We start from the raw sequence: 26,602 nt of genomic DNA on the forward strand, positions 1-26,602 counted from the left end.
TATTATTATTAATTATATTAATTAATTAATAATAATAATTATTATTAATGGAGGTACTGGGGATTGAACCCAGGACCTCCTGCATGCTAAGCATGTGCTCTACCACTGAGCTATACTCTCCCCTAAAGTGAGCATTCTAAAATGGAACCCTGATCATGGGCTTCAAAGACTTCATGGCTCCCCAGAGCCTTCAGGACAAGAATTTCTCAGTAGGTCAGCAAGAGTGTTACATCCTGGGCCTCTGCCTGTCTTCTCAGCCTCATCCTGCCCTACCCTCTCCCCCACGTTGGAAGCATCTGCATGAAGCCCACCTGTGTCAAGGCTTTTGCTGTGTCATTCTCTAGGCCCAGAATGCTCTTCCTCTGTATGTCTACTTGGTCAACTTCTAAACATTTTTCAAGATAGTCTCAAGCACTGATTCCTCAAAAAAGCCTTCTCTAATGCTCCCAAGGAATCCTGCACAATCCTGCACATCCTTGGGGGTGCCATTGGTCTGCGTACTCCTGTGCTCATTGAAGACAAGACCTTTGCTCAGTAAAGTGCACCCAAGGGCCAGCACATGTGCAAGAGGTGAGTACACACTAGTTGAATAAAAACCCAAGCTAAAGGTCAGGAATCAGTGCATAGAGGCCACTGGGTAAAAAGCACTGGTTTTTAAGTCAAGACCTGATTGCTATATTATTCTGAACTGCGCCACACCGCTGCCCTAGGCAAAGCCGCTTCCTTCCCTGGCCTCCGTCTTTCTCATCTGTGCTATGAGGGGCTTGTATTAAATGTCTCTTTCATCTTGAGCTCTGACAATTCCCTTAATAGAGTAAAAGGACCCTAATTGTCAGCGTCGATGAGGGTGATGGGGAACAGGTGCTCCCACACATGATTGATGGGAGGATGAGGTGAAATCTTCATGAAGCCATTTGACAATTTTTTTAAAAAAAGCCCTAAAAATTTGGATACCCAAACACGTGGCAATTTTACTTCTAGGACTTTTTGCCTAAGGAAATAATTGAAGATGCAACTAGAGATTTAACTGCATGGATAACGATCCTTGTATTGCTTATAATAGTGAAAATAGGAAATGACCCCAGTACTGAACAAGGGAGGACTAGTGATTAAATCATAGTACTTCATACAAATATTATGCAGACATAAAAATGAAATAAATCTATATTTATTGACATAGAGAGATGTCCAAGCTAAATTAAGTGTTAAAAGTGGATTGTAAAACAATATTTAAAGTATGTTCTTATCACTGATTAAAATACATATTATATCTACATACAGGATATCAAATTATGAAATGAGATTATTGGTGAGTGGTGGGATTATGGGAAATTATCTTCCTTCTTGCTTCTTATTTACGTGAAAGACAACGACAAACCTGGAAAGAAAAAAATTACCCATAAGGTCACTTGATTGTAAATATTTTATTTACTTATTCTCTAACATTTCATGAATGGAAATATACTCCTTACAGGACTAAAAAAGAAGCATCTTCAAAATCTTATAAAATTCTAGAAACTGATTCACAAAAAGCCACTTGTCCAAGTTCACACAGAGCAAGTCACTGGCAGAGCAAGGCTGGAAGAAAGGCCTCCTCTCTCGTGGGCCCCTAGGCTCTGTTTCCTGGCAGGTGCCAGGATCCCTGGGCACACTGGGAAGATGTCACTGCCCCTTGTTCCTTGGCCAAGATGTGGTCTGGGCATAGAAGGCAGGAGTGAGTGGCTGGAAGGTGGCTAGAGGTAGGAGGTGTGGTTAGACCAAACAGGACATGGGAGACACAGTTGACACGTGCCCAGCCTGATGAGGGCCCAGGGAGGTGGACAAACACAGTCATTAGTGATAGGGCACTCCTCCTGCCTGAGAATGGCAGGCCCTTTGCCAGTTGTCCTCAAGGCGTCTCCCTCTTCTATTTCAAAAGTTTAACGAAAATCCTTCTAATTATACTGTTCTTGTCCTTGAGAGGCCCTGGGCTGTGTCACCTAACTGACCACTAACCACAACCAGCCCTGCTCTCTCCTGGTTCCTGAAATCTGGGAGCAGATGGTGGAGGTGTTGAAGACAGCCCCCTACCAAAAGCCAAGAAGAAAGAGGGTAAGCAGTCATAGAGAGGAAGTTACTTTGGTCCTCAGCCCATAGACCCCAGAGTCTTCTTTCCTGTGAAGCCCAACGGTCCCCAGCCAGATTTCCTGTCCCTATAGCCCTCGCCAAGGATAGAGGGCTGCCCACCAGGGTCGGCCCCAGGGGCCAGGTTACACTTGGGGGTGGGGGACGGTGCCCAGAGGCTGATCTGGCCATCATCACTCCAGGTCTCCCCTTCATCTTCTGCTTCCCATAATTCCCTAGGTTGTTGGTTCCTAACTTTCGTCCCTTTCAAAGGAAACCTGGATACTCAGTTTTATCAGAATTTTGAAGGAGGCTTCACTGTCTGTACTCCCTGGGGACAGCACCAGTCTAGGCACACAATGGGGAGCTGAGAAACTCTGGGGTGGTGATGCTAAGTTCAAAGACTGGAGACAGTTCTGGTCCCTCTTCTCCTGCCCATCTCTCTGATCTCAGGGAGCTCTTTTGTGCACCCCAGCTCCGGTGGGGGAGGAGAGTTCAGTCTCCAGGGGCGGGCCTCCTCTGCCCTGCCCCTCCCCCAGCGTGGAAGACATAAAAGCCCAGATTCAGCTAAGAGGGGATGCCAATGCCAGGTGGAGCACTGGGACTTTGGAGGTGGGGTCCCGGACTCCGTCTGTAGGCAGAACCTGCCGAGGGGGTGCTGGGGTATGAAGGTGGGAGTGAGGGGCCTGGGAAGGGAGAGATGTGGGGCTCTCTTCTCCCAAATGCACTGTGGCCTTTGGACACTTACTGGGCTTGGGGTCTTGTTGCAGAATGAAGCTGCCCCTGGCCCTAGCAGGGCTCCTGGCCAGTCTGGCCACGCTCCAGCCCTCTGGGGGTGCCACTCCAGGTAATAGCTCAGAAAGAAGGGAAAACATGGTGTGCTGGGGGAGGTTCTGAGTTTCAGGGATTCCACCTGGGCTCCGGGACCTGATGGGGACTTTGGGCCCATTCCTGACCTCGGGATCCCTATTCTGAGCAGCTGTCCCGAGGGAAGTGGAGACCTCGGTGGTGCTGACCTGCATGGAGGAGGCCAAGCGGCTAGTGGACAAGGCCTACAAGGAGCGGCGGGAAAGGTGGGGTGCCGGGCACTGCTGGGCTCTGGACAAGGCTACCCTGGACCTCTCAGGGAAGAAACAGGCAGCAGGGAATTTGTGGGTGGGGATGGGTCCCTCTGTCTGTCTGTCAGTCTTTATGTCTCTGGGTGTGAGAACATCTTTAAAACCATGCCTTCTGTGGCCTAGTCTCTGGATACCCAGGTCCATACCCTGTTTATAATGAGAAACCTGCTTCCTGACAGTGGGTCTGCCTACACTGTCCTTCGTGTCCCTCGCCTGGGCTGGGGCTCTGTTGAGTGTCTCTGCCTGGTTTCTCTGGCTCTCACTCCTCCTTCCGCCAATCAGCATCAAGCAGCGCCTTCGCAGTGGCTCGGCCAGCCCCATGGAACTGCTGTCCTACTTCAAGCAGCCAGTGGCAGGCACCAGGACAGCTGTGAGGGCTGCTGACTACCTGCACGTGGCCCTAGGCCTGCTGGAGAGGAAGCTGCGGTCCCTGTGGCCAGGCCCCTTCAACGTCACAGGTACCACCCCCCTACAACCCAGCCCCTCACTCCACTCGTGACCCCGCCTAGTGACTCCAGCCATCTCCCAGCAGTTCCCCCAACACCCCCTTCCAGGGAGTCTCAGGGGCCTCCTGGCATCTTCTCCATGTCCTCAGACTACACCCTCAACCAAGGCTTTTCAGCCTAGGATAGAAAATGGTGGGGCTCGGCAACCACCCACGCCCTACTTTCCTGGCCCACAGATGTGCTGACGCCTGTCCAGCTTAATCTGCTTTCCAAGACTAGTGGCTGCGCCTACCAGGACCTGGCGGTGAGGTGCCCAGAGAAGGACAAGTACCGAACCATCACTGGCCAGTGCAACAACAGGTGCAGCCTCTGCAAAACGACTCAGGGCAGGGTCCCAGCAGCCCGGGGCCAGCTGGTGTCAGCGCCCTGTCCTCTCTCACCACCACCCTGCAGGCGCAGCCCCACACTGGGGGCCTCCAACCGGGCCTTTGTGCGCTGGCTGCCGGCGGAGTACGAGGATGGCTTCTCCCTGCCTTTTGGCTGGACGCCCGGGGTCAAGCGCAATGGCTTCCAGGTGCCCCTGGTGAGCGCTGGCCCGTGGAGGGGGCGAGACCCCACGGAGGCCAAGACCTCGTGGTGTCCAAGCCCCCTGACTCCCCGTGTCCCGCAGACTCGCGCTGTCTCCAACGACATCGTGCGCTTCCCCACGGATCAGCTGACCCCGGACCAGGAGCGCTCGCTCATGTTCATGCAGTGGGGCCAGCTGCTGGACCATGACCTCGACTTCACCCCGGAGCCAGCCGCCCGCGTCTCCTTCCTCACTGGCCTCAACTGCGAGATCAGCTGCCTGCAGCAGCCGCCCTGCTTCCCACTCAAGGTGCTCCCTCCTTGCCCCACCCCCAGCCTGCTGGGTCAGGGGTTGGGGTGGATGAGGGGGCATCGGTCCGGAAGGGGCCACCTCCCTCGGTGCCCAGCTTTCCTTCCCCAGCTCCCCAGTAGGGCTGGCCCTGCCCACTTCCCACTGTCCCTCCAACCTCTGTTTGCAGGTGCCCCAGGCTCAGTCCTCTTTCTTCCCCACACAGGGCTCCCTCCCCACAGCCCACAGCGCACAGATCCTGGATTGTGGTCTTGGAGCCGGCCAAGAGCGGACTGGTGTGCTGAGGCACATGCAGAGTAGAGAGGAGGAGAGAAAGGAAGTAGAATCTGAGAGAGAGGCAGAGAAAGACAGGGCCAGAGTGCAAGACAGGAAAGGGACAGGGTAGAGAGACAGTTACGAGAGAGGAACGGAAAAGGAAGAGGAGGCCGGCAGGGTGAAGACCAGATTCAGAAGACAGAGTAGGGAGGAGTAGACACAGAAAAGAGGAGAGAAAGCAGGTTTGGGGGGAAGGGGTCAGAGGACTGGCCCGCCCACCTCCAGGGGGCCCCACATCCCCCAGGTCAACGTCCTAGTCATCACCCCCCAGCTCAGAGGAGCTCTGCTGGTGGAACCGCAGGCCCACCAATCTTTGTGGGCCTTGAGGGGTCTCCTTGCAGGCTGAGGGGGCCAGAAGTTCTGAGGAACTCCTTTTTGATATCTGGGTCTCCCCTTCTGGTCCTGGGCTCCAGGCCATACCCCCTCCCCAAGATGAGACCAAGGCCTTCAGGAGGGTGGACGGGGGAGAGCCACTCCTGACCTCTGTCCCTGCCCTCGGTGAGCCCGCCGGGCCTCTCTCTGTGCTGCAGATCCCCCCCAATGACCCCCGCATCAAGAACCAACGTGACTGCATCCCCTTCTTCCGCTCCTGCCCGGCCTGCACAGGGAGCAACATCACCATCCGCAACCAGATCAACGCGCTCACCTCCTTCGTGGACGCCAGCATGGTGTACGGCAGCGAGGACCCCTTGGCCATGAGGCTGCGCAACCAGACCAACCAGCTGGGGCTGCTGGCCGTCAACACCCGCTTCCAAGACAATGGGCGGGCCCTGCTCCCCTTCGACACCCTGCACAATGACCCCTGCCTCCTCACCAACCGCTCCGCGCAAATCCCCTGCTTCCTGGCAGGTCAGTCCTGGGCGGGGACCTGGGCTGACACAGGGGTGCCCCCTGCTGGAGCCACAGAGGGCCTGTTTGCAAGCCGCTTGTAGATTTGAATTTAGAGAGACTCTCCTCACCAACTTCAGATTAATCCAGTTGCCTTGGTAACAAGGTGGATGAGCCAGAAAGGCAAAACCAAAACCAACAAAAACCAAAAACCCAGACCTAAGAAGGAGACTCAGGGATGGCTAAGGATCTTCTGTCCATCTGTCCCTCTCTTTCCCTTTGGGCTCTGGGAGCGAGGAGAGTTGAGTCCTCTAGGGAGAGGAAACTAAAGGGACCACAGTATCCAATATGGTAGCCACTAGCCACACAGGGCCATTTTCATTTACATTTAAGTTAATTTAAATCAACCTAAATTAAAAACTTAGTTCCTCCACTGCACTAGTCACGTTCCAAGTGCTCAATAGCCTTATAGCTAGTGGCTTCCATGTAGGACTGCTCACATGCAGAACATTTTCATCAATGCAGAAAGCTATATTGGACAGAGCTGCTCCAGAATATCACCTCCTATCTACCTTGATTCCCTATAATAAGAGAGGGTGGGATTTTCGATGTGAACAACTGGCAGTCCTAGGAATATGGCTGGGGCAGTGATGGTGGCCATGCCCAGAAATTTTCTAATGATTCTTAATGTAGACCAGTAGTGGGTCTGAGGCCCTTCTCTCTGGCCTCCCAATTTCTCCTCTTGGTGGCTTCCAGTGGCTAGGCCTTAGGGAAGAGGATCAAAGTCAGTGACTGCAGAGAGGAGATCAAGGTCACACCAGGATGAGGGGGGAAGGTATAGCTCAACGTGGTAGAGCACGTGCTTAGCATGTATGAGGTCCTGGGTTCAATCCCCAGTACTTCCTCTAAAAAAAAAGGAAATAAATAAATAAACCTAATTACCTCCCCACACTCCCCCCAAAAAGTCACACCAGGGTGGACTTTCTGGGGTGAGTGGTAGAAGAGAAGCTCTCCTCAGCCTCCACGTGGTGTTGAGCCACATGTCCTCAGCCTGGATTGTCATGTTGGCAGGTTGTGAGATGGAAAATCTGCTCTCAGAGAATTTCCTTCCACCAAACTTTAGAACCTGGGGAGGACTGAACCCAGTGTCCTGCAGGAATGGGCCTGGCCCTAAACCTCTGGTCCTTCCAGAGGAGGTTTAGGGGAGGACTGGAGGGATCAGAGGGTCTGACTTGATTCTTCTGGACAGTCTCAGGTGTGGACTTCAAACATCCTGTGCCTTGGCCCCCTCCCCCGATCAAGCTGCACATCAGTACATAGAATGGGTAGCGGCTTTCTAGAGTCCAGTGTTGAGAAGGATTTTGAGGCTGCATCCAATTTTAGCAGGAGAGAGGGCTGTGATCATATGCTGCGTCTGGCATGGGCAGAAAAATAGGGAGAGCCAACATGCATGCTACTTTTTGGACTTTCCTGAGTCAAGAGAATAAGTCAGCCAGACAGTGTTCATGGATCTCCTACTTTGTACCAGGCATTAGGTGTATGTTGGATAGGAGGGTCAGACACAAAATGGCACAAGCCATGGTCCTCACATATGGGAAAGTGGCAAATCACGTGTTAGATCTGATGCCTACTGAATGAACATTTTCAACCAGCAGTGCCACTAAAGAGGGGCAAAGCTCTCGTGGTGGACCAGGGCATCAGGGGATACCTTCTAGAGGAGATGAAAACTGAGCATGGTGTGGAAAGATGGGTGGAGAGGAGGGCTGGGTAGGGGGCATTTCAAGCCTTGGCTTGGGAGGGAGGTCTTAAGCTTGACAGTAGCTTTTGCATCCCCAAGGGGACTCCCGCTCGAGTGAGATGCCTGAGCTCACCTCCATGCACACACTATTACTGCGGGAGCACAACCGGCTGGCCACAAAGCTCAAGCGCCTGAACCCCCGCTGGGATGGAGAGAGGCTCTACCAGGAAGCCCGGAAGATCGTGGGAGCCATGGTCCAGGTAGGCAGTCCCGCGCATCGGTGATGCTGGGGCTCGGCAGACTTGGGATCCAAATGCTCCTCTGCCACATCCTAGCTGTGCAAATTAACCTTCATGAGCCTCAGTTTCTTCACCTATGATACTGTGAGGATTAAATACCTGGCAGATCCTAAGTGCCCGACAAGTGTCACTTGCTTTCTGTCCCTTCCTTCGAGGGCTTTCTCTCCCTTTTTCTTTCCTGTCCGCCAGGAATGGTACTGGGATGTTTAAACAGGTGGGACTAAAGTGCCTGGCACAATAGCTGTTCAGTAAATGCTTCTCCTTTCCTTTGTTTCATTGTCGCTCTTGGCTTCTTTACATACACACACCCCTTCTTTATGGCTCTATCACAGCTCCTTACTCTCCTTATTGTGGGGCCAACTGACATCCTTCAAAGCCCAATGACCCCCATTCCTGGGCTCTCAGATGTCTGCCTGTGATCCCTCAACAGATAAAGCACATTCTTTACTGGGCATGTTTCCCCTAACAAACTAATAGCCCTAGGTAGTGCCTAATCTCACAGTAGCTCAGGACTGGCTTGTTTCAGCCCACCTTATCAGACTCATAAACCCCCGGTGTCCCTTCACGGACCCTAAACTTCTTACTTCACCTACAGCCAATCAGAGACTTGTGCACAAGCCAATCAGTCACCTTGTGACCTGACCTTATAGAAGACTCCAACAATTGGCCCTCGGCGCTCACATAGGCACCTCTCATCTCTGTGGCCTGCTGTTGTCTATGGCAGCGTACCCTTAACAAACTCCCTTATCATTTCCTCCCTCATCTCTGGTAAATTCTTTTACCAACCCCTGTCACCGGCCATCACCAACCGTCCCATTGTGGACCACAACGCTTATCCTTGCTTGTCCCCGGGCAGTGTTCCTGGGTCCCTCCTCCAATTTGTGCTGCTTCAGCACACCCATCCTCTCCTGAAGCCATAAACACAAACACACACACACAAACACACACACACCGCCCCTGGCCCCCACCTTGTTACTATTCCTAGATTCTGCGGGGGAGAGAGTTACAAGGGCCATTGGTGCGTTTTTGATTTGCATTAAGAACTTGAGTGAGATTTGTTTAAGCCTCAGAGGAGATTCTAGAGTCTAGAATCTAGAGTGAGACTGTTTCATCTCTTCTGGGAGAAGTCATCCAGGACATGGCCCTTTTCACTGGGAGAAGTCACCTAGGGAGACTCTTTTCCTTCTTGCCTTTCCTCCTTCTACAGACAATTTATTGAACCCCACCGTGAGCCAGGCACTTGCTGGGCACTGAGTAATTTCAAGAGAAATGAGAGACAACCCTTGTCCTCAATGAGCTATAAGTTAGTAGGAGAAATGAGACGTTAGTAACTCCAGGGCAAGGGAGCTATTGCAGGGACTAACAAAGCCTTTTGTCATTTAATCCTCTAAGGCAGAGGGCAGCTTAATTACCCTTAATTTACATTTGAGGAACTGGGGCTCAGAGTGGTTAATAATTTTCCCAGAGTCACACAGCAGGCAAGCAGTAGAGCCCTGTCTTTGCCTCTTGGTGCCACTCTGTGAGACCCAGATCCAGTGCTGTGGGAGGCAAATCCTTGGCTACAGAGGAGGAAGGGATCCCTGAGCCAGGAGCAGGCGGAGAATCTGCAGGGAGGGGTGATTTTTGTTTAGATCATCACTTACCGGGACTACCTGCCCCTGGTGCTGGGGCCAGAGGCCATGAGGAAGTACCTGCCCAAGTACAGATCCTACAATGACTCGGTGGACCCTCGCATCGCCAATGTCTTCACCAACGCCTTCCGCTATGGCCACACCCTCATCCAACCCTTCATGTTCCGCCTGGACCATCGGTACCGGCCTATGCAGCCCAACCCCCGTGTTCCGCTCAGCAGGGTCTTTTTTGCCAGCTGGAGGGTAGTGCTGGAAGGTGAGCAGGGCCTAGGCCAGGAGTGAGTGAGCCGGCAGCCGAGGCTGGGGTGGGGGCAGGCTTGGTCACGGCAAGCTCGGGCGGAATAAACCCTCTTTCCCTCTTATTTTAGGGACCTGATCTGACTTTCCAGCCTCAGTTCACCTGATTCCGCTTGCCCATCTAATAATAAAGGGTGGGGTGGAGATGGCTTTTAGGGAGCTGGCTCCTTCCTGTGGGTTGTGACTCTCAGTGACTCAGGAAGCCAGGGTCTGGGAGCATGGCAACCTTGCAAGTCTGAATGGCATGATTCCCTAAGACCTCAATGCCCCAGCGAGGACCTGCCCCCTGGGGACACCGTGGCACCAGGAGCCACAAGTGCCCAGCCCTCTTCTGCAATCCCCCTGGTTCTACCTTACTCCATTTCAGCTCTGAAACTGAGCCAAATCCTTCCCCCACCCTGGCTCCTCTTGCCCCAGGTGGCATTGACCCCATCCTCCGGGGCCTCATGGCCACCCCTGCCAAGCTGAACCGCCAGAACCAAATCGTGGTAGATGAGATCCGGGAGCGGTTGTTTGAGCAGGTCATGAGGATTGGGATGGACCTGCCCGCTCTGAATATGCAGCGCAGCCGGGACCATGGCCTCCCAGGTGAGGGGCTGCAGGAGTCCCCCTGACCCTCCCCCGCTTCCCGCCCAGGGCCCTGCTGTCTCCAGTGTCCCTAGCTGCCCAGCCCCGCGCCCACCAGCCTTGCTCTTAGGAAGCCATCCCAGCTCAGGCCCGTACCTCTCCCTGGTCCATTTCCAGCTCCTCTCACCCCTTTTGTGTTGCTGTAACCCTCCAAATTGGAGCATCACCATAACAACAACAACAAGCCCTCCCACCCCTAGTCTGAAAACCTGTTTCTACTACATTTTGTTTTGTTTCATCTTACTTGAACTCTGAGAGGAAGAGATTATTGTCACTTCAAGTCCACCCGTGAGGAAAGAGGCTTGGAGAGATTCAGAAACTGCCCGGGGTCTCCAGCCTCATCAGTGACAGAGCTGGAATTTGAACCCAGATCAGCCTAACCCCAATGATATGGGAGAGCTGGTGTGGCTGATCCTTTGAGGCAAACTGTGCCCCTCACAGTCTGAGATTTCCAGAGGGGCAAGGAGATGCTCCTATTCTTGGATCCAGCAGGAGTTATGCAATTAAGGATTTACCTCAGGGTGGGAGGGCACGGGGAAGACAGAGAGGCTCCTGGAGATACCCAGCTGTCCTCAGGCTCCCAGAGAGGCTGGAGCTAAGGGTTCAGAATTCCCTGGGGGTTTACAGTGGGGTGGCAGCCCCTCCATATCCTCCTCTCTCACGTGTACCTCTGTATGTGGCCTCGGTGTGTTGGGAAGGTGGGCTAACTGGGACCCACCCACAGCCACCTCTCCCCTCCCCGCATACAGGGTACAATGCCTGGAGGCGCTTCTGCGGGCTCCCGCAGCCCAGCACAGTGGGCGAGCTGGGCACGGTGCTGAAGAACCTGAACCTGGCGAGGAAGCTAATGGCCCAGTATGGCACACCTGACAACATCGACATCTGGATGGGCGGCGTGGCTGAGCCCTTGAAGAGCAAAGGCCGTGTGGGCCCGCTTCTCGCCTGCCTCATCGGGACCCAGTTCAGGAAGCTGCGGGACGGCGATCGGTGAGGAGGCGGCTGAGCGGCTCAGGCTGGCTGTGCGGCTCTGGGCCTGTCCCTGACCCCCTGGGGGCCCCTCTTCCTCCTGAGAAAGGAAGGGCTAGGAGGAGTCCGTGATTTCCCAGTGTGTTCCGGGGAGCCTCCAGGTCACCCCTAATGTGCTCTGAATCTGTTGATGGTGTAGCAAGGAGGGACCTGGGCCTGGTTGTGAAGGAGGGAAGCGAGACCTCGCTGCCACGCCAGTCACTGCTCCGGGTCTCAGGGCGCAGCCATGGCGCTGCCTGGCCCTGTGGAACAGTCCCGTCCTTGCTTCCCCACCGCCTCTCCCACTGTCGTTTCACTGTCATGTATCTCTCATAGCCACTTCTCACCTCACCTGTATTGTGCTTTTAGGAAAATCGGGGAAAAGGTGGACAAATTATAAAGCACTCCCAAGTTTCTCTCTACCCTGTGGATATAGCCCAGGGCCAGGGCACAGGGCTTGGTGAGCGTGTGTGGGCCTGGCTCCCTGCCTATCATTAGTGGTGCCCTGGAGGCAGGGGATAGGCAACTGGGTAGCCATGAGTGGGGCTCTACTTGTTTGAAAGCGCCCAGGCTGCCTGAGAGCCCGGAGCTCTCCTGCACTGCAGGGCTGCTGTCTGCATGGTCCTCTTGCATCCAGAATCAGCTCTGGCCAGTTGATGCCCTCCCAGCCCAGGAGAGCCTCGGGCACAGTGGCCGTGGGTGTTCCCATGCAGGTTTTGGTGGGAGAACAAGGATGTGTTCAGCACGCAGCAGCAGCGGGCCCTGGCCAAGATCTCCTTGCCCCGCATCATCTGCGACAACACAGGCATCACTGTCGTGTCCAAGAACAACATCTTCATGTCCAACACATTCCCTCGGGACTTTGTCAACTGCAGTACACTCCCTGCCTTGGACCTGGCTCCCTGGAGGAACAGGGACTAGAGGCTGGGTAAGGGGGTGCAGGGTGAGGTAAAGGCTGGGCAACCTGGGCTGGCCAGTCGGAAACAGAGATCTCCCTTCCCTGGGTGAGCCCATCCCTGTTCTGGGTGCCAGCCGACAGAAGAAATGAATGACTAGACATTCACTCGTGTGTGTGTGTGTGTGTGTGCGTGCACGCGCACGTGTATGCGTGTGCATTTCATGTGTGTGTTGCCTATGAGCACAGGTAGTGTTTTGTTTGCTGTGTATACGTGTCATTTACGTGAGTGTGTGCTTGCTGTGTCTATGCCAAGTGTATGGAAGGCAGCCGAGCAGATTGGTGAGGAGCGCGTGCTCAGGAGCCGCACTGCTTGGGTTCAGATCCTGCCTCTGCAGCTTACCAGCTGCGTGACTTTGATCAAGTTCCTCCACCTCGCTAAGCCTGAATTTTCTTCTTTGTAAATAACAGCTGTCGTGCCTCCTTAGCGGGTCCATTTGCATCCTCTAGTACTTTGTTGAGCACCTACCCCCTGCCAGTCACTGTGCTAGGCTTGGGAAAAGTCAGACACCGTGTCTGGCCCTCGTGGACCCTACAGCTTGACAGTGTCCCTGGTCAGCAGAGGTGAACCAGCGACCCCCGGAGGAACGGCCATTAGCAGCGCGAGGTGGTTGAGTTATGAGCCCAGGCGAGTCAGGCTCAGTCCATGGCTCCCCTTTTGCCTCCTTACCCTGTTCTCTTGCTTATTCACAGGAGCCTGCCTGGAGAGGAACTAGGGCCCATTGGCCCTTTGGTACCCTTTGTTTGTACCTGATGATTATTCTAATAAAGCACCACTGATAGGGACCTTCGCTCTGTCTGAGTCTGCAGTGGGGCTGGGTCCTCAGTGTGAGGCTTGCTCCGGGCTCTGAACTTGAACACGGGTGGTCTGTGCCTCAGGGCCCTTCATTTTCTGAACTGGAGGTCAGGGCATCCAGGAGTCCTCCTCTGGCTGATTCCTATATGGAAGGCAGTCAGTTCTTAGAAGCCTAGGTGCCAGGCCAAACCTAGCAGACCCTCCTCCGTCACCTTCCACCCGCACCACCCCAGAGGACAGGACTTGTGGTCACCAAGCGCTTTTGTTCATGCATGGCTCCAGTAAAGACTTGCTACCCACTCACTCCATGTCAGGCCTGTGCCAGGTGCTGGGAAATAGAGGAGACACAGCTTTCCTGGGAGAGAGAAAGAGCTGGGGGGTGATGGGAAGGTAGTTCCCTCCCCAGATGACAGGGCACGACTGGGTCCTGCTCCCCTGCAGCTGGCACAGTGATTCAGAGACCCTCAGGACAGTTGACTCCTTCTCACTCCCACCTTCATGTGGCCAGGTTCCCAGACAGGAGCAGCACATGGCTGGGCTGAGGGAGGGGAGGGAGGGTATGTCCCTAATAATCTTGCCTAGAACTTGATCCCTATAAATGACTGATGGGTCCCCTCCCCATTCCCTCCTTTCTTCCCACATTTGAGGAGGGGCACCCACACCTGAAAGTATGCAGGATGCTGGGGCTCAGGTACCCTGAGGCACCCCAGGCAGATATATTAGCATCTCACCATGTAGCTGGATACAGATTGCTCATCTCCGGTTCACTGATGGTGAAAGGGGCATTCAGAGAGGTTAAGGGACTCATGTGAGGCCTCGAAGAAAAGGTGCCAGAGCCAGGGCTGCAGCCCCGGTCTTCTGGGTCCTGGGCTAAGTGCCTCCCACCCACTCCCTGCCAGTCAGGGGATCCGAAGTCCCCGGCTGGCTGACCCAGGAGGGTCACTTTTAAAGAATTCATGAATATGTATCGAGCAGCAGCACTAGGGATGTTCTGGAGCTGCCCGCCCATTGCCCATCAGAGGCTGCACAGGCTCAAGGACTGGCCTAGAAGAAGAGGGTATTTCCCTGAAGGGCCTCTGGAAGGGAAAGTACTTTAGCTCTGGGGGGATCCAGGCTTGGATCTCCTCCCTGTTGACCCCTTGGCACTGCCCTCTCTTGCCCATCCATGGCCTTGGCTTCTTTTCCCAGGAGCCTCTTGCCTCCCCCTTTTCTTTAAGAGCACTTGCAAATCCCACCAAACCGTGCCCTCTCACCCCACAGACTCAAGCACACGCCTCTTAGTGGTGAGACACGTCTGAACTGTAAACATCTAGTTACTTATTTGGCATTGATTCCCAGGCCTGTCTTCCAGGGGAACAAGGTCATTGCCAGTGCCTGTAGTCAATCAGCAAAGTTTATTGAGCAATTACTGGGTGCCAAGCACCATGCTGGGGGCTACCGGACACACTTAGAAGCAGGCTGTGGTCCCTGGATCAAGGCGTTTACAATCTAATTCAAGGGGACAGGAGGAAAGATACATGTGCAAAGACCACAGCCTCAGCCAAGACTTGTTTAGGAGAGAGGATGGGAGATACCTGGAAGGCATCTCAAGTGGTCCAAGTCTTGACAGAAAGGAGGATTTCCACAGGCAGAGAGGATGGGGGAATGCGGGTGGGAGCAGTGGGATTCAAGAGGAAGCGCTGGAGAGGCCAGAGAGGCTGGCCTTGGGCTGGAGCGAGGCTGGGGCGTGTAGAGAGATCCTGCTGGAAAGAAGGGCTGGGACTAGGGTGTGGTGCTCTAAGGGACCAGGTCATTGAACTTGCTTGAAATGGCATCGCGGACCAAAGGGTGCTTTACTGCACAGTGTGGAGTCCACGCCCCTAATTCTCCACTGAGGCCCAGGGTGAGAGGTCTAACTTATCAATGGCTGAGCAATCCACAAAGCCGTGAGGGTAGCTGTTGGCCTGGAAGGGGTGCAGCGGGACCTTGGTGATGTGGGTGTTGTCACAGACAAGGCGTGAGAAGGACATTTTCTGTAGAGACTTCTGCTGCTTCTTAGTGAAGACCCCAGGGTTCTCCCACCAGAACCTGCAGAGACAGACGCAGAGTTTCTCCATCAGCCCAGCTGTGGGCCCCTCCCAACTCTGTCAAAGGGTAGGAACGAGGTCATTGGGGCCATGCCGAGGTCTGGAGTTAGTCCTCAGGCAGGATGTCAGGACGCCCCCTGCAGAGAAGGGTCTCCCTCCCCGCCTTCCCCACGGTGGGGTCACTCGCCTGTCTCCATCTCGGATCTGCCGAAACTGCCTCCCTAGTAGGCAGGCCAGGAGAGGCCCCACCCGGCCCCTTTTAACCTGGGGCTCAGCGATGCCCCCTAGCCAGATGTCGATGTTGTCGGGGGTCCTGTACAGATCCAGTAGCTTCTTAGCCAGCTTCTTGTTCTTCAGCACTGCGTGCAGCTCCTTCAACATCTGGGGCTGTGAGAGGTCACAGAAGCCTCTCCAGGAGTTGTACCCTAGGGCAGAGAGGCTGAAGCTGTCTCATCCCAGGGACTTCTTGCCCACAGTCTCTTTGGGGGACACGCCCACTGCATCAGCCCCAGAAAGTCTGGATTCGCAGCCTCTGGGACAGGGTAGGCAGGGAGCCACTGTTTTATACTGTGGCACTGAAGCCTAGAGAGGGCTAGTAGGTTCTTTGGGGCTTGCTCTGGGTCCAGGCACTATTCCAACCACTGTACAAATATGTAAACTGAGGAATAGAGATGTTAAGTAACTCGCCAAAGATCGCACAACTAGACAAGGTGTAGCTGGGATTTGAACCCAGGCAGTGTGGCTCATAAGTACTACATTTAAGAAGGTCCAATAATCATTGCTTTCCCTCTATGATCCGTTTCTTAATATTTTCGGGGCTTTAAAACTGGTTTTAGAAGTCAGTTGTTGATTTCTTTTTCATCTGAGGAGCTCAAAGATAGTACCAGATGTGTTTTCTGGTCTCTGCATTAGGGAGAATGGAAGATTCCATTTCACAGAGGAACAAAGTAAGTTTTAAAAATGGGCATCTTGGTCTTCTGTTTTAAAACTGATCAGAGCCTCAGGGCTATAGAAGAGAGTCCCCAGGAACCCTGGAAAGTAGCCACAAGTTCCCCAGGCATGGCTGGACCCCTGGCCCACTCACCGGGCATCCCATGGTCCCGGCACCGCTGTATGTTGATGGCAGCTAGGTCAAAGCCGTGGATCGTGTAAGGGGGCTGGAAGAGCTTGTTGCGCAGGTCGCCCGTCATCATTCTCTTCTGACTCATGAACTTGGACTTCTTGGCCAGCAGGCCCCGTACCAGAGGGTCAATTCCACCTGCAGGGAGACCAGGCCCTCATGGGGATGGGGGTAGGCTGGGGACATCTTCCACTGCTGTCTGCCCCTTCCACCAGACATTTTCTCGTAGGTGAAAGCAGAGCTAACTGAACCTTTTGGGCTGGAAGTGGGGAGGGAAGAGCCCGCTGTGGCCTGCAGGGTGGGCTGGGGGCTGGGGGCTGGGGTCCAGTTCAGACTGCACACCTTCGGGGTGGAGGGAAGGGGGCACTCCGGGGATGATGGCATGAGCATCAGCCTCAGGGACCTTTTCCCAAGCTCTAGTTCAGAGAGTTGGCTCCTTCTCCTGCCATATGTTCCCGCAAGGAACTGTGCAGCATGGGAAGAGATGGCAGAAATCAAATGCCCTGATTTGTCAGGCCTTAAGGAAAGCCAATTTCATTACAGCCCAGCCCAGGAATCCTAAGGGGAGCTGTGTCCAACCTTTGGCACTTAATGGAGGTGGAAAGCTGTAGAGAAGGCAGAAAGAGCAGTTTATTTACCAGACCCATGCATTCTTTCTACAGCAATCAGAGAAGCCTGAGACAGGGAAAGAAAGCAGAGGAGGCAACTTAAGGTCAGAGGAGGAAGGAAAGAATAATAGCTAATATTTAGTGACCATGTTCTGTGTGTCAGGAACCACTGCAGACTAAGTTCTATCCATATATTTCAATTTTTGTATAGCCTAGTTAGATAGATATTATTATTGTCCCCATTTCACGAATAAGAAAACTGAGGCTCAAGGGGGTGAATTCACTTGCCCAAGGTCACACAGGAAGTGCACGGAGTCTGACTTCCAAGCCAGGTTTCCCTAGAAGCAGGCTGCAGAGTGAGACAGCCAGGTGCTGCCCTGAAAGGACATACCATCTTTGACTATCCTCCAGGTGTTGAAGAAGAGGGTGTGCAGCGGGAGCTCTGGTTCTGGACCCCATGGCTGATAATTTTCATCCAGGCGGGACATAGTGGAGGGGACCTCCAAGTGGCCAAAGCGGAAGGCAAAGGTGAAGACATTGGAGATTCGGGGATCCACAGATTTGTTATAGCCTCGGTATGGAGGGATCCACTTCTGCATCTCATCACCTAGCACAATGGGTAGGTAGTCCCTAAAGGTGATAATCTGGAAGGGAAAACGAGTTGTGAGAAAAGGGCAGGAGGAGACGTAAACCTCTGCAGAGTGAGGTGGGAGAGAAGCTCCAGCCAAGAGGGATGACTGGTCAAAAATCAAGGATGGCTAATGGATAGCACATGTGTCCAATTCCCCTTCCTATGACCCTGGCAGACATTGCTAATTGATCACGACGTACTTTCTGCTGCTCGTTCATAATTTGTCTCCATGTAGGCTTTACCAATCAGTCACTTTAATTTGGCACTTGAGATGTACTCTCTTTGCCATCTTTGCTATAAGTTTACGACTTTGAAGCTAAAGTGACAGTCTTTATGCATCACTTTAACATCATGAAGTCATATTATTAAACTTTTCCCCATAGGCCAGGGTGAGTAGAATGAAGAACCACAGGAATGATTCACAGGGTAACCAAGGAAAGTTCATTCAACCTCCAGTTCCCAAAGAAATGCTGCACTGCAGAGAGATCTGTTTTTCATTTTGTTTTGCTCAAAACAATGAACTAACATAAAGTGAGAAAATTTGGAAAAATCATGCCACCACTTAACTCAATAATTATAATAATTGTTTCTTCTTTCGAATCTTTGTCTACAGGATACCTATTTTTACATAACTGTAATCCTGGAGAATGCATGCTTTTGCATTCTGCTTTTTCACTTAAAGTTTCTCACATTTCTACCTAGCTCACAACTATTATATAATTAAATGTGTATGATATTCTCTTGCACTTGTGGGTCCTTTTTTTTATTGTTTTACTCTTTGGTTGCTGCCCATTTCTTCAGCAGCTTAGATCTAGGGATGTCATCCTTGGAGCAGGCAGTCTGCTCCTCAGGCTGTGGGAGTCAGCAGGGGACAGACCCCTGCCTCTGGCCACAGTGACTGGCTCAGCTGTGGCACCAGACGAGGCTGGTGAGTCAGATTCTCTCTCTCAGGAACTTAGATTTCAAATGCAGCTATCCTAGACTGTTTCTGGTGGCGCCTGATCTGAGGGACAGATGGGGTGATATGCGCTGTCATTTCCTACCATGTGCAGAAAAGCAGGGAAAACCCATCTGCAGAGAAGGAGAGTGGAGAAGTGAAGAGAGGAGCAGAGAGGAGGGAGAGACAGAGCGAGAGTAGCTGCCCTAATTCCAGATGGTTTCCAGGCTCTGGCTTTAACCCTTTCTGAGGCCCAACTACAGTCCCTGCCCAGGGGTTCCAGGAGAAACCCTTACCTGCTTCCACTTGTCTAGGGTGAGCCAATACAAAACACCTGCACTAGTCTGAGTGGGCTTCTTCCTCCTGTAGTCCAAGAAGCCTCATTGCAGGTGGAACAGTGTCTCCCTCAAATTCATATGTTGAAGCTCTAACACTCTAGTGGGACTGTATTAGGAGATAAGGCCAGTTAAGATGTAATTAAGGTTAAATGATGTCATAAGGGTGGGGCCCTAATCCAATAAGACTAGTGTCCTTACAAGAAGAGAGAAGTGCATGCATGGAGGAAAGACAATGTGAGGACACAGAGGGAACACGGCCAAGCCAAGGAGAAAAGCCTCAGGGGAAATTAGACCCGCTAACTGCTGAATCTTGGACTTCCAGCCTCCAGAACTGTGAGAAAATAAATTTCTGTTGTGTAAGCCACCCAGTCTGCATTATTTTGTTATGACAGCTCAACCAAACGAATATAAGCCTCAACTCAGATAGTCTTTATGTAGATATTTTTAATTCTTTGAATGATTTCCTACAAACATCTCTAGCAGCAAGATTTCTGAGTCTAAAATTTTCATAATAAATGTTGAATTCTGGAGACTTTTCTAAGAAATAAATGGAAATAGATCTCTTCGATGGTGAAGAGCACGTGCTTCTGGTTCCAGAATGAGATGGAGTAGACTCATTTTTCCTTAGTCTTCCCCACTAAATAGAACTAAAAACCTTGGAAATTATTCAACAGACAACAATAAATAGACTCTAAAAGCTGGAAAGAAGGTGGGCTGGATAAGAACCTCAGGACTTGAGGAATGACAATAAGATGAGCTCCTACACATCCTAGTCTGGGTCCGTGAGAAGCTGGCACCCTGGAAGCTCCAATAGGAATAGACAAAAGAAGCTATAAAAAGCCTTCTCTCTCTTTCTGCAGAGGACTGGGTCAGGGGAAGTTCAGCAGGGACCTAGCAAAGAGCCCCCAAACCCACTTCACAATTCAAACCATTAGCCATCTTTGCCCTTGATACACAACCCAGGCTGGTGAATGGTCTGATCTGCCTGCAGCAGTAAAGCCCCGTCTTTCTGTTCTTCATCCATCGGCATAGAGACTCAGGTGCAGTGGCTTCTGATCCTCTAGAAGATTGCCTAGCAACAGAAGGGAGCCAGGAAAGTACCTTCCTGCCCTACAGACAGAGTCAACAGGGGTTGAGTTGAAACCCCAGAAACACCAGAAGAATGAAGCAGACGAGGATGCCGTTGCAAGGGCTCAGGAAACTAAACTGTCTTTGGAACTAAATCCCACAAAAGTATGCCAGAACCTACACGCCAAACCTAAATAGAGTAACTGCATTCTTAAACAGAAGAATTAAACAGGATCAAGAATCTTGTCTCCTAACATAGTAACTAAAATGTCTGGGATACAACTGAAAATCACTCATAAGGCCAAGAACCAGGAAAGCCACAATTTGAGTGAGGAAAGACAATCAACTAATGCCAATGCTGACACGAATCAGCTGTTGGAATCATCTGATAAAGATTTTAAAGCAGCTGTCATAAAAATGCTCCAACAATCCATTATGTTATCTTGAAACAAATGAAAAAAACAGAACATCTCAGCAAAGAAGTAGAATTTTATTAAAAAATTGAAATTATAGAACTGAAAATACACTAACTGAAATGAAAAACTTGTTGGCTAGACCCAGTAGTATGGTGGATGTGACAGTGAAGACAGACCAATAGAATTTAGTCAATCTGAGCAACAGAGAGAAATAGACTGAAAAAAACTCCCAAAAGTGCCCCCCCCAAACCTCAAACAAACCAGAACCTCAGGGTTCTGTGGGACAATAATAAAATATCTAATATTCATATTAATGGAGTCCCAGAAGTAGAGGAGAAAGGGAGTGGGATGAAAAAGTATTTGAAGAAATAATGTTTGAAAACCTCCCCATATATTTACAGATTTAAGAAACTGAATTTCAAACAGAAAAAATCCAAAGAAAGCTACTCTAAGACACATCATAATTAAATTTCTGAACACAAATAAAAAGTGTTAAAAATAGCCAAGGAGAAATGACTCATTACCTATAAAAGAACACCAATTTGAATAACAGTGAATTTCCGATCTGAAATCATGGAGGCCACAGAAAAGTGGTACATTTTTCAAGTGCTGAAAGAAAAGAACTGTCAACCCTGAATCTAGTATCTGGTAAAACTATTCTTCAAGAATAAAGACGAAAAAAAGACATTCTCAGATGAAGGAAAGTAAGAGAATTTATTGCTAGCTGATGTATCCTCAAAAACTGGCTAAAGGAAACTCTCTAAGCATAAAGAAAATGATAACAGAAGAAGGCTGGGAACTTCAGAAAGGAAATAAGAACAATGTAATGGAAAATAGAAGCAAACAGACTAAATTATTTTCTACCTTATGAGTTTCTTTAATCATAGTTTATGGCTAAAGCACTATCTGATGTGGTGCTAAATGTAGGGATCTAATGGAAGTAAGTTTTCTACACTTCATGGAAAGTGATAAAACACTGACACCTGTAGGTTTTGATATGATGCACATATGACAATACTGAGAACAATTACTAAGAAAACTATGCAAACTAGATATTAATAACAGACAGGCAGCAGGAAAATGTTTAAACACTTCTAAATTAAATAACGTACTTCTAAATAGGCCACAGGTCAAAGAGGAAGTCTGAAAGAAGATAACAACAGAAAATACATATTGAATGAAAATGATAACAGAACATATCAAAATTTGTAGGTTACAGCTAACTCAGTGCTAAGAGGGAAATTTATATCACTTATTATACTTATGTTAGAAAAGAGGAAAGCTCTCAAATTAATACTCTAAGTTCCAACCTCAATAAACTAGAAGGAAGAGCAAAATAAACCCAAAGCAAGCAAAACAGGCTAAAGAAGAAAAATCATATGATCATACAAATCAATGCAGAAAAACCATTTGACAAAGTTCCACATCTGTTCATGGCAAAAACTCTCAGTAGACTAGGCAATAGAGCAGGACTTCCTCAACGTCATCTAGAGCAGCTACAAAAAGTTCATAACCAACATTATACTTAATGATGAAAATTTGAATGCTTTTCTTCTATTATTGGGAGATAAGAATGTCTGCTCTCACCACTCTTACTCAATATAGTACTGGAAGTTATAGCTACTGTAATAAGGGAAGAAAAAGAAATTTAAAATGAAGAAATATAACTGCCTTTATTTGCATACGGCATGATTATCTATATAGAAAATCCCAAGGAATCTACAGAACTCCTGGTACTAATTGAGCTCAGCAAGGTCATAAGATACAGAATCAGCAGATAAAAATCGTAAATTATCTGCAAGCTTCAAACTCCCAATTTATCCCTTCCCTGTACCCCAGAAATTGACACAACATTGTAAACTGACTAGTATTGAGTCACTTCAATTAAAAAATCAGTTATATATTTATACACTGATAAGAAGTGGAAACTGAAATACGAGATGTAATATTTATAATTCCTCCAAAGAAAATGAAATTCTCAGGTATATATGAAACAAACATGTGTAGGCTCTGGATGATAAAAATTACAAAGAGCTGAAGAAAGAAATCAAAGAAAATCTAAATACTTGGAGAGACATACTATGTTTATCTACTGGAAAATTCAACATTGTAAAGATGTCATTTGTCCCTAAACTGATCTATACTTTTAATACAATTCCTATCCAAATCTCAGCAAGATTTCTTTATAGACATAGATTAGCCTGTTTTAAAATATATACAGAAAAGGAAAGACCTTACAGTAGCCAAAATAATTTTGAAAAAGAAGAAGAAAGTGGGAAGAGTCATTCTTCCCAACGTTAAGTCTTATTATGTGGTTACTAATAGTTATTAATTACACAGTGTGGCAATGGTGTAGGAATAGACACATAGATTGGTGGAATGGAACAGACAACCCAGAAATAGAGTCACATAAACATGGCCACATAACTTTTGACAAAGGAGCAAAAGCAGTTCAGTAGAAGAAAGACAGTCTTTGCATAAATGGTGCAGGAGCAGTTAGACATCCGGTAGCTCCCCCCAACCAATGAACCTTGATCTAAACCTTATGTTTTACACAAAAATTAACCCCAAATAGATCATGGACTTAAATGTAAAACATAGAACTATAAAAAGTCTAGGAAAAAAAAAAAACAGGAGAAAAATCTTTGGGATCTAGGACTAGGGAAAGAGTAAAGACTTGACACCAAAAGCACAATCCATGAAAGAAAAAAACTGATAAATTTGACCTCATCAAAATGAAAAACTCTTACTCTGCAAAAGATCCTGTTAAGAGAATGAGAAGACAAAGTACAGACTGGAAGAAAATATTTAAAGTCACATATCTGACAAAGGACTCGTATCCAGAATATATAAATCATTCTCAAAACTCAACATTAAAAGACAAAATCCAATTTGAAAATATGCAAAACACATGAGCAGGTATTTACTGAAGTGGATATCCAGATGACAAAAAACACATGAAAAGATATTCAATGTGATCAACCATCAGAGAAATGCAAATTAAAACCACCATGAGATATCACTACATACCTACCAGAAAGGGTGAAAAAAAATTAGTAATGACACCAAATAATGACCAGGATGCAGAGAATTTGGGTCATTCATACATTGCTGATGGGAATGTAAAAATGATACAGCCACTCTGGAAAACAGTTTGCAGTTCCTTTTGAAACTAAAAATGGACTTACCATATGACCCAGCAATTGCACTCTTGGGCTTATATTCCAGAGAAATAAAAACTTATTTTCATGCAGAAACTTAGATATGAATGTTCATGGCAGCTTTATTCACAATAGCCCGAAATTGGAAACTATCCAAATGCCTTTCAATAGGTGAACAGTTAAACAAAGCATGAGATGGTTTTCAACAACAGAAAGGAATGAACTATTGATATATGCAACGACTTGGATGAACCTCAAGGAAATTATGCTGAATGTGAAAAGCCAATCTCAAAAGAACACATACTGCATGATTTCATTTATATAACATTCATGGAGTAACATAAGTGTACAGATGGAGGATGGATTAGTGGTTGCCTGGGGTTAGGAAAATGGGAAGGGGGAGGGTGGCTGTGGCTGTAAAAACGTAGCACAAGGGAGTCTTGTGGCGATGGAACTTGGGTATCTTTATAGTGGTGGTGATTCCATGAAACTACACATGTGATACAATTGCCTGGAGCTACACACACACACGCACCACACCGCATAAACCACACATGAAGATGACTGTGTTTATAACTGATGAAATCTGAATAAACTCTGTAGTTGTTATCAATGTTAACCTCCTGACTGTGGTCTGGTGACATAGTTCTGCCAAGTGTTAATACTGGGGGAGGTGCATGAACATGTTTTGACAACTTCTTGAGAATCTACAATTATTTCAAAATAAAATGTTTAAACAGTAAGAGTCAATATATCACCATTTCTACATCTCTTCTAGTCAGTTGGCAACAATAGCAATTAACTGTGCTGGAGACATGTGGCTTAAGTGCAGAAATTTTTAAAGAAGATAATCCAATCAAAACAACCGAAATAAGTGGGCTGTCACAGTCCCAGGAGTGATGGAGCCTACGGTCCCAATGAGGGCACCTGGGCAGGCACACTGAGTGACCACATAAGACTGACTCTCCAGTACTCTGAATCCAGGGATTCATTTTGGGGCTAAGAGGCAGAAGAAACACAGGTGAAGTTTACAAGAATGAGACGATGGGAAAGCAGCAGCAGAGCAAGGGGGAAAGCAGAGGGGCTAGCGGGAGGTGTGGGGACCAGCAGAGAGCAGAGTCAGGAGCGGAAGCGAGGCTGGCGTGTGGCGCAGTGCTCCTGGGCCCACCTGCATGAAGGCTCCCAGGATTTTCCGGGCTTCCTGGTAGAGCTTCTCTCCATCCCAGTGAGGGTTGAGTTTCTTTAGTTCTCTGGCCAGACGGTTGTGCTCTCGGAGAAGCAGGGTGTGGGAAGTGGCCAGCAGGATCTGCTCTGAGGCTCGGGAATCTCCTAAAAGCCCACAAGGTAGGAAGGTGGGTTCCCCGGAGCAACCCCAGACCCCAGGAACCTGCACGAAGAAATCAGTGACAATGTCCCAAAGAGAACCTCTCCTAAGCCCCTCTTTCCAGTTAATTTAAGGGAAGTCAGGTGGAAAGAGATCAGGGTTGGGATTCATAGATTTGAATCTCAACTCTACACACACCCTTTAAGCCGTGTGACTTAAGACTTAACATTTCTAAGCCACCGTCTTCATATCTGGGAAAATGGGGCTAATAAGGTCGACCCTCAAGACTGACATAAAGACTACAGGTGACATTAAAAAATTAAAATTTGGTAATTAAATCCCAACTGCCTTCCAAGATGGGACCCACAAATAAACAAGGGGCTTTTCATTGTGTGGAACAACTTTGAAGGTTTTAGGAATCCAAGTTTGAGGGTAGGGTCCAATTCCTCTGTGTAATACAGGATGAGATAGAGACAATTGGGAGGGATGGAGGAATAGGATGGGAGGTCAGATAGATGGTGCAAGACCGGATCTTTCTCTGTGTCCTCCAATCTTCAGGAAAGTCTATTAAATTCACAAATGCTTAGTCGTACTGGGTAATTTTTTGGGGGGAAAACAGGAAAAGGCTTGGTCTGGATTGATGTGAGAGATGCAGGGACACAGCTAAGAAAAGATTTGGCCCTACAGACTGGCCTCCTGCCATGTCTGGGTGGCAGGGGGCTTGCCCCGGGGGAGTGGATCTTTAGAAGAGAGAAAGCCTCCGAAAGCCAAAGGCAGAGAGGACCAGGAGGACAGGAGCCCCCAGAATGAGAATTTGGTTGTGCACGGGCTGTATGGAGTAGGGGCTTTGTGCCAAGTTTATAAAAAGCATTAAAGCTGTATCTTCCTCTTCATCTAGAACTTCCTCTTCTAGGAAATTAGCTTAGTAAAAAATTTTTAAATGTGCACCAAGATTCATCAACAAGGATGCTCATTAACTTAAAAACAAGAACAAAAAAATCACAAGAAAACCAGAAATGACTTGAATGTCTCCAAATCGGGTTGACAAAATCAATTATGATAATAAATGTCACGGAATACCAGGAAGCCACTTAAGAGCCTACTGTAGAAGATGATTTCATGATGTGGTGCATGAAGGGAAGTCATCAGGTTACAGAGCATTATTTCAAGTGCAACCTCAATGATGTAAAACAATGTAGAGCGATGGGATAGAAAAAAACCTGGGAAGATAGTCATTCAAATGCTAAGAATGATTATCTGTGGGTGGTGGGATCTTGTGAATTTTCTTATTTATTTTTACAGTGAACATACATTCTTAGATTCTGTATTCACCTGGGCCCTTCTGCCTGTCCTGGACAGTGCCCGGGGCGGTGGTGGCTCGGTGTGTGTTTTTGCAGAAGATGATGAGAAGGAACAATGGTAAAGCCTCCCCGGAGGCTGCCCAGGGGCCTCGTGAAGTTTTTCTGGCCTCCCTCTGCTCTCAGTCCCCAGGATAACCCCCTTGTCCTCGGGCACCTCTGTTCCCAGCCTAAACTCACCCGCCAGGAAGCAAGGCACTTGGGCAGTGGTGTTGATGACCTCACAGGGGCTCGGCTTCTTGTTGACAAAGGGTGGGTAGGCCAGCCCGTGGTCCCAGAACTCCTGGTTGACGGCCATGAGGCCCAGCGGACTACTGAGGTCACGGAGACTGCTGGCCAGGCTGGGCTCAGAGCCGTACACTAAGCTGGCGTCCAGGAAGGAGGTCAGGGCGTTGATCTGCTCTCGGGCCAAAGACTGGTAAGGTGGATTGGGGCAGACAAACCCAGCTCGGAAGAAAGGCATGCATTTCCCTTGAGTCATCACCTTGCGGTCGTTGCGCGGGAACTGCAGAGACATTAGGGTGACTGGGCAGAGGTGGT

The 26,602-nt window shown here is 49.4% G+C and overlaps 2 protein-coding genes and 1 long non-coding RNA gene across 5 annotated transcripts in view; 1 reads left to right on the forward strand and 2 right to left on the reverse strand.

Moving 5' to 3' along the window:
- Positions 1 to 1,138: 1,138 nt before the first annotated feature.
- LOC116669272 lies at positions 1,139 to 5,689 on the reverse strand. Its single transcript, XR_004326613.1, has 2 exons — positions 5,506 to 5,689; positions 1,139 to 1,378 (listed from the first exon to the last, which is right to left on the reverse strand). It is a non-coding gene; the product is annotated as an uncharacterized LOC116669272 (long non-coding RNA).
- On the forward strand, positions 2,645 to 13,020 carry MPO (myeloperoxidase). Its single transcript, XM_014556523.2, has 13 exons — positions 2,645 to 2,950; positions 3,083 to 3,176; positions 3,504 to 3,679; positions 3,904 to 4,027; positions 4,121 to 4,250; positions 4,338 to 4,544; positions 5,390 to 5,708; positions 7,525 to 7,685; positions 9,356 to 9,611; positions 10,070 to 10,240; positions 11,029 to 11,266; positions 11,998 to 12,212; positions 12,933 to 13,020. The coding sequence occupies exons 1-12, from the start codon at positions 2,875 to 2,877 to the stop codon at positions 12,203 to 12,205; spliced, it is 2,160 nt and encodes a 719-aa protein (XP_014412009.2). The 5' UTR covers positions 2,645 to 2,874; the 3' UTR covers positions 12,206 to 12,212; positions 12,933 to 13,020.
- Positions 13,021 to 14,410: 1,390 nt separating this feature from the next.
- LPO (lactoperoxidase) overlaps positions 14,411 to 26,602 on the reverse strand; it is a 36,593-nt gene continuing 24,401 nt past the window's right edge. The window contains exons 8-13 of one of the 3 annotated variants that reach the window (XM_032498419.1): positions 26,243 to 26,567; positions 24,549 to 24,709; positions 17,221 to 17,473; positions 16,186 to 16,359; positions 15,289 to 15,526; positions 14,411 to 15,102 (exon numbers count right to left, since the gene is read on the reverse strand). In XM_032498419.1, the coding sequence (XP_032354310.1) occupies positions 14,895 to 15,102; positions 15,289 to 15,526; positions 16,186 to 16,359; positions 17,221 to 17,473; positions 24,549 to 24,709; positions 26,243 to 26,567 (1,359 nt within the window). In that variant the 3' untranslated portion in view covers positions 14,411 to 14,894. The remainder of the gene's footprint in view (positions 15,103 to 15,288; positions 15,527 to 16,185; positions 16,360 to 17,220; positions 17,474 to 24,548; positions 24,710 to 26,242; positions 26,568 to 26,602) is intronic. The other 2 variants (XM_032498420.1, XM_006181410.3) reach the window with 2 other exon arrangements.

The sequence above is a fragment of the Camelus ferus genome, chromosome 16 (genome assembly GCF_009834535.1).
Source record: "Camelus ferus isolate YT-003-E chromosome 16, BCGSAC_Cfer_1.0, whole genome shotgun sequence".
In the NCBI taxonomy this organism is placed as follows: domain Eukaryota; kingdom Metazoa; phylum Chordata; class Mammalia; order Artiodactyla; family Camelidae; genus Camelus; species Camelus ferus.